Consider the following 11,922-nt stretch of genomic DNA (forward strand, 5'->3'; position numbering starts at 1 on the left):
CAATAGTTACCTAGAAACATAATCCATCAAAATAAACCTCAAAATAAAAAAAATAAAGGAAGCGTTATTGGTAGACTGCATTCTAGCAACATGCAGAATTAGTAGACAAACCAGAGTCATTGATCAAGGGCATAGCTCAAATTAATGTCAAGGTTTTCTTCTTAGACAGTTCTTTTATAAACACAAATAGTACTGCCAGAAAGCTTCCCTTTCCTCCTTCTTTGTTATCCTCCATGAGCTCTTAAGAATATAGCTGAACCTTATGTGCTATAGGACTATAGAACCTATAGGACTTACGAGCACCTAGTGGAACCTAAGCAGTTAGTAGGCGACATGCTGAAGTGAACCTAACAGTTAAAGCGAGCTTAAGAGTTTAATCATCCAGAATAGATTAAAATTTCCAATCAAATAAACTGAAAGTTCTCCTTCTGCACCCAATGGTTCCCCTTTCCTCCAGAGCTCCATCCCCAAATTCCTTTCTAATCTGAATAAATATGGTATTTGCATCTCCCCTCTCTTTTTGATGTTTTTTTGTGTGATGCAGAAACAGCCCAGCCAAAGGATTTTCTTTAGATACTTGGAGCACTCCTGATCTGCATACCAAGTTCAACTCATCATTCCTCAAAAACATGGATAAACAAGAGAGTCAGTCCATACATCTGCTGGTGCATCCTTCTCTCTGCTCAAAGCAAGTCCGTGCATGGAGTTTAATGCAAACTTCTACTGCAGAACTTACAGCCTCAGTGAGTACTGGTACTTTCTAGCCAGTTTCCACTGGAAGCTGTAAAACTGGGAAGGGATCAGAGGTGGTCACAACCACGCAGCCACACCCACCAAAACACTTCAAGTGCCAGGGCTCAGCCAAGGTTATCTCACTGATAACACACATACTCCCTGGGCGACAACTGTGCAATGTATGCATCCATACACTGGGGGTTCAAAGGACATAAACCAAAACTTGGCTGCAGCATGTCATTTCCCAGCACTGCCTCAGAGTGCCATGAAATATGCTCTGCTCAGCCTTCAGAAAGGCTTGCAAAAGCCCCTAAAGCTGTGGAGTTTTCAGTTACTTTTTTCCTCCCTCTACCTCCACTAGCATTAATACTCTTCCTTAGAAGCCTGCTGCCAGCTGCTGCATGGTCTCTCTGGATATCATGATTTAAGCTCTCGGTTTCTCTGACTTTTTCCACCCTTAGAAGGACACTTATCAGGTAAAGCCCCGATTTCTTTCCCTGTCTTACCAGCAGAGTTTTGGATGACAAATCAAAAGACTGAATTTATTTTAAAGATCTAATTCTCCCTTCACTATTTATACTAGTCAATGTCACTTTGACACTATTCTGGCTTTGGACTGCAAAAAAGTCTTTCCAGCTTAAATTCTCTTACAATGAACACACTCTCATAAGTGGACAAGACTGCTATTCGTTCCATCTGTCCTTCACCCAAGTTAGTTTCAGCTGTCACCAAAAACACAGTAAGCTTTTTCATTCCTGGGAACTATGTGTTCTTGAAGTTATATTCAGTGGACCAGAAGAGTCTGGCACTGGAAAAAGAACTATCTGATTTCTTGGACTCACTGCAAGAGAACCTGTCTTGGCCAGATACAGTTATTACCACCAAATAAAGTTAGCGTAAGGACTTTCAGAACTGTCATCCATGAATCACTACCACTATTTTAGTTAATGGAAAGCAGTCAGCAGCTCTTGAGAACCTTTTACATTTGTCTCTTGTTTTCAGTTTCTTCAGATCTGAAAGTACATTTCAGCTTAATTCAGACTGAACTTTTAAGGCAAGGTCAATTTAATATTTTTGCCATAATTTGTACCACCTTCTTTCACCTACATTCCGTGCAATGTCTATTACTATGCCAAGTTATAAAGAGGGCAGTATGGCCTGCAAAAGCAGCTGCAACTTAGTACTACCTGGAGACACTGGATCTGAGTCGGGAAAGAGTGTTCAGATGGCCAGTCCTTATGAGAGAATACTCTAGCGCTGCAGAGAACATGACCTCTGGGCAGCACAGAGGAAAAGGCACAAGAAGACAAAATAAAAAGACTAAACAGATACAAACCACCTTCCTAAACATCTGCTTGAGGCGTGAGTTTTCCACAGATCATTCCTACTACACTTTCCATCTTTTGGCTTGCCACATGCAAGCCCAGTCCTGAGGCAGAGAAAACATCTCCGACAACTTCCAAGGAAATCAGGTCTCCACCTGGATCTGTCTCTGCTTTAAGTGGCCTTCTCTCTCTTGTTAAATGCCCTTTTCCACTGCACTATTAAGGTATGGTAAGAGCAGGCCTGCAAGCACATACCTTGCTGTCCCCTCCGGGAAGGGTCCTATCCTCACTGCACAAGAACGGCGCAATGGGAATTTTATCGACTGTCACAGTGAATTGCACAGCATCTGTTCTATGCTGTGCTCAGGACAACCTTCTCTACAAAGCTTTTCCATGAGGGGTTGTTCATCAGGTCTTATTTTTAAAGAATCTGGGCCAAGTCATCCCTGCTGCAGCTTTAATGACGTCAATGAGCTACAGCAGGGGTGAAATTGGGCCATTATTTTTTTGTCCATATGCCATGTGCCCATTAAAGAAAAAATGCAAAAGAAGATCAAGGAAGAAAAGAAAAGTTATTGACTCAGAGGACTGTCCTGGGCAGAGATTAAAATCTAGATGTGGAATGTTTCTCTTCTGTTCCTGCTGTACATTTATAAATCTAACAGTTTATGGAAAAAGAAATAGTTCTGTAGCATCAAGGTACAATGGGAGTTCTGTAGTGGCAACTTACATATTGTATCCTGTTTTGATGAAAAAAAATAACAAAAAATCTTTACCAGGAAAAGGCCTCTTCAAAACTCAACAGAAGCGAGTAACACAGTTGCCAGTAACTGTTAGTTTCTCCACTGTTGGCCAGGGTTAATCACACTGTGCACATCACCACCCAGTAGTAAAGCCCAATGGACCTTGTTCTGAGCTCATCTCTTAGTAAATCCAGAACAGGATGGTACAAATATCAAAAGCAAAACCATGAAATATAAGTTTAAATCTAAGCAGTGCATTCTGTGAATATTCAAAGCCTCAAACACAAACACAGAAAGGGTCACAGCTGAAGAGACCAAGCCTGCCAGATGTTGGACACCAGCCGTAACAGTCACCGCAACACATCGCAATTCTGTGCTGGTTTTCAGAAGGCAGAACCACATTGCTGGTCTGGAGTGAGTGTGCATACATATTTTCCACCCACGCCTCAGGCAACCAGGCACTGCCCTGGGCTGTACACAATAACCCAGGCTGGCCAAGCCACAAGGTGCATCATAGCCAGCAAGAACTACAACCAGAACTTCTCAACTCCGTGTTTAAAAGTGCACTTCACTGACATCTAAGCATATGAGTATCCATAGGAACACAGGTAAAATTACTCACCAATTTGCTTAGAGAGTAACATCAATTCGCCTGTAAAGCTAGACAGCAAATTTCAGAAGCATCCAGGAACAGCACCAGATCACAGGAGCTTGGTGTTCAGGGCCTCTAGTTTGTAGATTTTTTTTTTCAAAGCTTAATAGAAAATTCCTTTGAAATCTTTGACTCTAATTTTCCAAGTGTCAGGTTTAGGCAAAGACCAAAGTCTTCTCTTTAAAAGAATTGCTTTCCAATTGTTTTCCCTTAGCATTAACGAGTTATCTTTCCCCACAATAAGCCAGAGTAGTTTCAGGGGTTTGCTTTTTTTTTTTATTTCCTTCCTCCTTCCCACCCCCAGTTCCAGCACTGGAACCAAAATAACTTGAGATGGAAACGTGTGACCTCCCAAGCCTTTATTTACAGTATCAAAACCACAAGGGAAGAATCTGTCCAAGTTTTCTATCTGGAATGGGAACAGCAGGGAAAAACGTGCTCTCATTTTTGCAGCCGTAATACTTAACACATCACAGGGGAGAAGGATGGGGAAGAGATAGGAGAGCTAAAAGCAAGTGATGATGCCATGGAAATACCAGATGCAGAGATCTCAGCCTCATAGGTAGGTTCACGTGATTCCTGTCTCCCAAGAAATAAACAGAACTTTGTACACACAAACGTAATTGTAAAACCCATCTCACACACATTTAATGGGGTTGCTTCTTGACTTTTATATTATAAAAGATCATAAAATACCAAAGTTTTCTGAACTTCACCTGAATTTGCATCAGTGCTGTAATGATCTCTCTTCATGCCACCATCCCCCAAATTACTACAACAAAGACTGTCAAAAACAATAAGCTTCAATATTTAAACAGTACAGATAAACACAAATGAACAAGGTTTAGATCTATAGAAAGTTACTTGCAGCAGGAAACTGTCAGTTAGTTTGTGGTTACAACCGCACCAGTGTCACAGCTCTTTCCTCCCAGTTAAAAACATATGTCCAAACAGTTCCTCATGTCTAGTGTTTCTATTGTAATAGGAGGAAAACAAGCAAAACAAAAAGTTGCCCATATTTTCACTAGAAATTTCATAGTGTCAGACTATAGAGGAGGCTATCTTTTTTTTTTTAAAGAGATCCTTCTGTTCCTTTCGAAATATTTATGTCCTAGACTATCAGATTTAACTCAGTTTACCTGTAACTATCTCCTCTCTTTATGAGAACCCATTCTCCCTTCCTTATCTATTAGCAGCTCCCCCTTCTTCCTGCCTGGCACCGTAACAAGTGCCACACTAACCCACAACCACTGCGCACTGAGATAGGGGAATGCCACAATTGTACTGCTACGTTACTCTGTCAAACAAGGTTCTTCTCCTTGCCAGTACAAAAGCAGCCATCACCCAGCTCTCTGAAGTGCTATCGCCTTGATCTAACTTACTGTAAAGTGTTCTGCAGTAATGAAGGATCCAACATAGGCATAGATTTCTCTTGCATTCAGTCCACTTGCACAAACTCAGCCCTTAAAAAGGGTACAATTCTCATAAGAAGTCACACAGTAAGTCCCCAGGTAAATACTGGGTGCAGAAAAGGTAAGATTTAGCCTCAGCTTGTGTCCATATTAAAGGGCACGGGGCTCTGGAATGGGAAAACAGCCAGGGGTGGAAATATACCTGAAAATCAAAGCACAGCATGGCACAAGCACAAAGGCAGGTGTGGCACGCAAGGCAGGGAGTGCTAGAGTGGCATTAGAAGGGGCCAGCTGCAAAGCAAACCCATGCGTGCTTTGGACAGGACCCCTCCTGTGATGTCCACAAACTATTTAGAGGGAATACCATTTCCCCAGTGCTCCAGACAGTGATCCCCAATCTGCCTTCTTATCTCAGGATAAGACACCCTGTAATCCCCCCTGCTTTCACCTCATCTGCATTTCCCTCTCCCACCTACTAGTCCCCTGCCCAACGTCAGTCTCTGTCTGTTTTTACAGCGAGCAACACTCACTCCTCATCCCATCCAGGCTTCTGCGTTTGCAGGACCGGGGGAAACAAGAAGGCTGTGCAGTGCCCCTGGGCAGCTGGAAGTGAGGATCCTGAGGGACAGAGCAAAAGATACCTCCTCATTCGGCACCAGCATGCTTCATCTCTCTCTGTCACACTGCTTCCCCCAGTGGCTTCTTGCCAAGGTCCCACAGCCATGCTTCAAACATCACAGGCACTTACACAGGTTCCAATACACACACATGCCCCTTCAATCCTGCAGTGCCTTTCTGCTTGCACCAGGGACTCAGGATGCTTTCCTAGCAGGTGTAACCTCCTCCCATCATTTTCACTCTGCCCAGCCGTTTGGAGTCAAAGCCTCTGGGTTTGGAAAAACAAAGGGTTGCACAGGGATGCTGGCAGAACAGAAGGAAAATTACCTGGTGCCTACAGCTTTTTCCTAAACACTGCTATTCACTCTTTGTTTTCACGAACACTGCATTCATATTTTCCTCCCTGCATTCCTTACCTGCCAATCCATGAACGTTTCTTGCTCTCTAGTGATGCAAGCCACTTGGTTTCATTTCACTCTGAACACAATTCTGAAAGCAGTTTCCCCTCACCCACCCAGGAAATTAATGGCCACTTGGGCTCCTCTCTTACAGAGAACTTCAGCCCCATTATGTCCTTCAGGAAAGTGAAATGAATAGAGCCACAGCCTCAGGGCAAAGCAAACCCTAAAAACTGCTAAGGACTGCAGTAGTTCTTTGCTGTTACCACTAATTCAGAGAAACACACTCTCCTCTACAACAGCCTAGGGGGAGGAAAGGGGAGGGTGAGATCTAAAGAAAGGGAGGCAAAGCTTTTGGGGCACAGACCTCCTCCCTCAGCACAGAAGCACAAATTCACATGGCAATTAATGCACCTACAAGCATAAACTCCTCTGTTAAAGCTGCTGACAGCAGCTTTTGTACCCAGAGAGACCTGCAGAAGAGAAGCTGGCAGGCTCTCTCCCAAGGAAATCAGGTATCCCAGAGAGGGATAAGCTGCAGCACTGGGAGCAGCCTACCCAGGCTGGCCCTCGGCTTCGCTGAGTCTGGAGATGCTTCAGGAAGGAAATCAGTGTGGGGAATGGCAATAAACTCACTGGCAGCCAATTTCTCAACAGGAGGTAACTAATGTATTCAAATCACCCCTAGTTTTCAAGGATTTCTGGTAAAGATATTGCGTGTTAACACAGAGCTGGTGTCACTGCAGTTCCAGCATAACTCCTGCAACCCCAAGGTACAAATCCGGAGAAACTGAAAACACATTTCAATCTAATAAGAAAACAGCCTAAGATCCAAATTCATTTATCCTTTCTCTGTTTTCCCCAGAAATTCATTGCTCTCAAATAAAAAACCTGCAAGTTTTTAGTTTTTGTATCCAGCAGCAAAAATGCAAAGTTGCCATAGCACTGTATCGCCGCAAAGAGAAACATCTGATGGAGGTAAGAGTTAAAAAACACCCTTTCCCAGAGAGGAAAATAACGAGTTTTGAGGAATGTGTTGGAAGAAAGTAAGAAGATGCAAAACTACACAGTCAGGCTAAATGTTGACATCCCATCTACTGAAAAATCTCTTGCTCAGCCACTCATTTTGAAGGTATATTTAACACTATGATACATATTTCTAGAATTCACACCAAAGAGGTTTGTTGAGAGCTGGACACATACACAGTGAACCCACAAGAAACACTCCAAAGTCTACAGTTTAAGGGAGTAGCAGGTACACACATTGTGAAGAAACAAAATCTCTTAAAATGTACTTATTAAAAACCATCACAGGGTATTTGCTTCCCTCATTTACACTCTTCACTAGGGAAGCTGGCGTATCAACCCTCTTGTCAACGCAAAGCAAATTAAAAGTTCAGAGGGCAAAAGAAGGTAGAAATTAACAATTTTATGCAATACCAGAGGCTACACACTGTTTATTTCAACACAAATAAAATGCAACAGAGTTAAGATTTTGGGAGAGAAGAGACCCACGCAAGATTTAAATATACACACACACAAAAAAAAATGTTTAGTGCACATCTTGTACAGCCATTCTCCCTTCTAAATTATTTACTTGAAAGATTTTAAATAAACAAGAATGCTGACTACGCATAAAAAAGACGAGGGAACATGAGTTTTCTTTAAGAAGAGGCTTCTCACCAATACACGTCTGTGCAATCTAAGCCAACCACGTCCTGTGGCTGCCAAGCCCTTCTCGAAGGCAACTCTCTCAGCCATGTTGCCAGACTCCATTTTATCGCATTTCTCCTAAGCATCTAAGTGGAACCCAAGCTAAGGTTAATCCCCTCTCTTCCCAGCAGTGAGCTAGGATCCCTCAGACTCATTACCATTCGCCCTAGTAACACCTACTTTTTTTTTTTTTCTCTCATAATACAGAGGAAAAAACAGCTATCCAGCTGAAACGCCAGAACCTACCTTCCACAAAAAAATATCTCTAGATGCTTCTGAATGCAGGAGGGAGTAAAGACAGCATTGCTGAAAAAGGATGTCACTGTTGGTCCACATGTGTCAACATCCTAGAGAAAGACAAAACACAGTTCCTTAACTGCTGTGCCCACGGGAAATCAACAGCAAGAATAAAGCCGCATTATTTTCACAGTTACACCATGTTAATGGCTCCTATGCAAACAACATAAAGCTACAACATTTTATAATTGCACATCAGAGTTTCTCTGCAGACATCCCTCCAGTATGTCAGAAATTCAATACGTGATAGTAGGCGGCAATAAGCACCTCAGGGATTTAAAGCGCGATCCAAGCCATGAGTCATCGTCATCTCTAACTCATGGAAATTTAAAAAAAAATAAAAAGACAAAAACACACACGCACACATTGCACTGACCATTCTCACATGGTCTCTCTGTACCAAACCACAGCTTCCCCCTAAAGCACTTCTCTTTAAAAAAGAGGGTGTTCGATGATTTCCACAAAGGGGACACCATCACAGAAAAAAGACACCACATCACAGTATTTTTCCAGATAGCTCTCCAGAGACTGTGCAAGATCCCAAATGCGAGAGGGGAAACTGCGCTAGAGCTGCCTTTCTAAATCCCACATCCCATTCCACATCTGAAGCAGTGAGGAGAGGGCACCTCCCTTGGCTGCCGCAGAGAACAGTGCAGCCAGGCCCAAGGGATGCAAAGACAGGGGTGGTGAACCAGCAGCACTCAGGAGGATGATCAAGCTCCCTTCCCACAGCTCGGGACACATGCCAACCGCAGGCAGCCCATTTACTTTCCAGCCATCAGCTACCTGCCTTCCCTCAAGGCTGATTTTTGTCAGGAGAGCTGAGGGCCAGAAAGAACTTGCAAGGTTACCTGCTGAGCAGCTTACGTGGTTTGCTTCATTATGTCAAGCTACCTTTCCAAGAGATTCCTGCAGGCAGAGTCTCATCATTACCTCCAACCACTGGAAACTGTTTTTTCTAATGCAGCTTTTAAAGCATCCGGTTTGCACCTTAGGGCACACACATGTGCTTCCCTCTCCCAGCTATCACGCCTCTCTCTTCTTAGATCCCCCAAGTATATTCAAGCTCATTTAGGTCTTCCTTAATTTCTTGGCTTATCCATGCTTTGTCTTCCTCTGTTGTGCTCCAAGCACCAGCCAGAACAGAGCAGCAGCTCCTAGTACCCCAAGGTCTAGCAGGGCGGATGGAAAGGGGAAGACTGGAATGTTTGCAGCCATCCCCCTGAGGAGTGACCCAGGGGCAGCAAGCACAGCTTCAGGAACTCAAGAAGGATCAGAAGATAGCTTGATTGACTCTGCATGCAGGGAGGAGGGGGGGCCTCAGTAGCTCCCACACACCCCTGAAAACCACCTGCTCAGATTAAAGCTGCTTTTAGCTCGCTGAACTCCCCAGAAGCAGAAATATTCCTTTTCCCCTTCGGATCAGGAAGGGCACAGAGCTGTGTTTTGCACATAATACGTAAATCTGGGTCTACCACCACACAAAAAAGGCATCTCCTCATCCAGGTCTCCTCACTGGGACCTGGATCCAAGCCTTAGGACCAGCACTCACAACAAAAGACTTACAAAAAAAATTAAATCAAACACAAATACTCGGCTTTCTGCAACAAAGAACCTGAAATGCTTGGAATAAAACACTGATAACTGAAGCAGGGTATTGCAGCTAACGGTAATAGACAAATCTATGCCTTACCAACAACGAAGAAAAAAGTACCCACTCTTTACTTTTGTAACTTCTTGCACAGCAATTTTAAAAAATAATAGTCCTTGCACAGGTCAGATTCATCCCAGAGGAAAAGCAAACGCGAGTAACATTTCAGGACCATTAATCTCAGAGATCTCACCAAGAGCAAGCAGCCAGACAGCTTAAAAATATATTTAGTCCACAAATGCTTATTAACGTCATGTGCTGATTCACAGCTGAGCCAGTCGCACAGAGCCCAAATGCCACTTCTGCTTTCCCCGGCTGGCTTTAGAAAAAAAGAAAAAGTGAAAGAGTTGGTCATCAACTCGCTAAACCGACCTCAAAACCTTCTGCAAGGCAACTGCTAGATGCGAATCTGCCTGGGCTGGAAACTACAGGTCCAGACTGCAGATTTGAGGTTTAGCAGTCTGATCCAAGTTTAAAGATGAGGGATTCCCATACGCTGGGGGCTCAGGTACAGCTTTCCACTGTGGTCTCAAAGCAGCCACCACGCATCTGCATCCTCATACCAACAGCACAGAGGAGACACTCCTGCCACACACACAATGGTGTTACAGCATTTGCTAAGCTTTGCCAGGTACCTCGAAAGCTGAAAGCACCAAGAATGAACACTGAACTATCCAGGGCAAACTACAATTCTGTATTTGTAATCCACAGATGCAGTTTCCTTGCATACTCACTATATACCATTCCTCAATGTCACCCAAACACGGCTGCAGTGTGCTACAAAGCTGCATCTCAGTTTTCTTTTCTTTACTATCACTCTTGTTCCCAATGCTAATACAGTCAAGACCAGTCCATTAATAAAGAGGACTCTACGGGCTTACAAGATTAACAGTGTAAATCATCACTACTTCTAAAATTACATCTTGAAATCAGCTGAAGAAAAATATTTGATGATTGGATAGACATAAACCTGTGTCAAGAATTTGTGTGCACACTTTGGGGCAGAATTAACCCACTAAATTCTTAAGTAATCCTTTAAGTAAAAATTATTTTCATAAAGCAAAATTTGAAGTGTTTCTTCCCCTACTGTTATGCAAAACACTGTGTTTTAAGTGCCTACAGGATTTTATCTCTAAATCACATATTCAAATCTGTATGATGGAAATATATTTAAATATAACATTTTAATCTTGCTTTGCATTTGAACTTTTAAATGATTTTCCAGGAAAGCAAGTGTCTCACTAGTCCTTTTAGCCATTCTACCCCCTTGATCTGCAAGAAAACAAGAATCCTACATTACCTTTCTTTTTAAAAGTATTAATTACATCTACATTGCTTTTTAACCCAATATACATCTAGTCTGATTGAGTCTTATCACTTTTTTAATTTCATACAATAATTCACTCCTCAAGCGCATCAGGATCTGTCAACATAGAGTTAACTCCAGCTGGAGGCCAGTTCCAAGTGGTGTCCCCAGGGCTCAGTGCTGGGTCCAGCCCTGTTCAACGTCTTTATCAATGACCTGGATGAAGGCATCGAGTGCACCCTTAGCAAGTTTGCGGACGACACTAAGCTGGGTGGAAGCGTGGATCTGCTGGAGGGTCGGGAGGCTCCAAAGGGATCTGAACAGGCTGGACCGCTGGGCTGAGACCTGGAGGAGGAGGAGGAGTTGGGGGTGTTGGTTGAACATGAGCCAGCAGGGGCCCAGGTGGCCAAGAAAGCCAATGGCATCTTGGCTTGGATCAGAAACGGTGTGACCAGCAGGTCCAGGGAGGTTCTTCTCCCTCTGGACTCGGCACTGGTGAGACCGCTCCTCGAATCCTGGGGTCAGTTCTGGGCCCCTCACCACAAGAAGGATGTTGAGGCTCTGGAGCGAGTCCAGAGAAGAGCAATGAAGCTGGTGAGGGGGCTGGAGAACAGGCCTTATGAGGAACGGCTGAGAGAGCTGGGGGTGTTTAGTCTGGAGAAGAGGAGGCTGAGGGGAGACCTCATTGCTCTCTCCAACTCCCTGAAAGGAGGTTGTGGAGAGGAGGGAGCTGGGCTCTTCTCCCAAGGGACAGGGGACAGGACAAGGGGCAATGGCCTCAAGCTACACCAGGGCAGGGTCAGACTGGACATCAGGAAAAAATTCTTCACAGAAAGGACACTGGCAGAGGCTGCCCAGGGAGGGGGTTGAGTCACCTTTCCTGGAAGTATTTAAAAGACACTTAGACAAACTGCTCAGGGACATGGTTTAGTGGGAGAAAGGAACACTTGGACTTGATGATCCTGGAGGTCTTTTCCAACCTGCTGATTCTATGATTCTATGATAATATCCATTTTACGCTTGTTTCCACAAGCTAAACAAGCTTCTACAGATGCTGGACATGCTAGACAAC

General features: G+C 43.8%; 1 protein-coding gene across 4 annotated transcripts in view; it reads right to left on the minus strand.

The window, feature by feature from the left end:
• PITPNM2 (phosphatidylinositol transfer protein membrane associated 2) overlaps positions 1-9,612 on the minus strand; it is a 122,941-nt gene extending 113,329 nt beyond the window's left edge. For 2 of the 4 annotated variants that reach the window (XM_069871149.1, XM_069871147.1), the window contains exon 1: positions 7,843-7,943. Coding sequence is in view for 1 of the 4 variants with exons in the window: in XM_069871146.1 (XP_069727247.1) it covers positions 7,843-7,932 (90 nt within the window). In the remaining 3 variants the exon portion in view is untranslated. Of the gene's footprint in view, positions 1-7,842; positions 7,944-9,586 lie in introns of those variants that run through there. The other 2 variants (XM_069871146.1, XM_069871148.1) reach the window with 2 other exon arrangements.
• Positions 9,613-11,922: the final 2,310 nt, after the last annotated feature.

This window comes from Phaenicophaeus curvirostris, chromosome 17 (assembly GCF_032191515.1).
Source record: "Phaenicophaeus curvirostris isolate KB17595 chromosome 17, BPBGC_Pcur_1.0, whole genome shotgun sequence".
In the NCBI taxonomy this organism is placed as follows: Eukaryota; Metazoa; Chordata; class Aves; order Cuculiformes; family Cuculidae; genus Phaenicophaeus; species Phaenicophaeus curvirostris.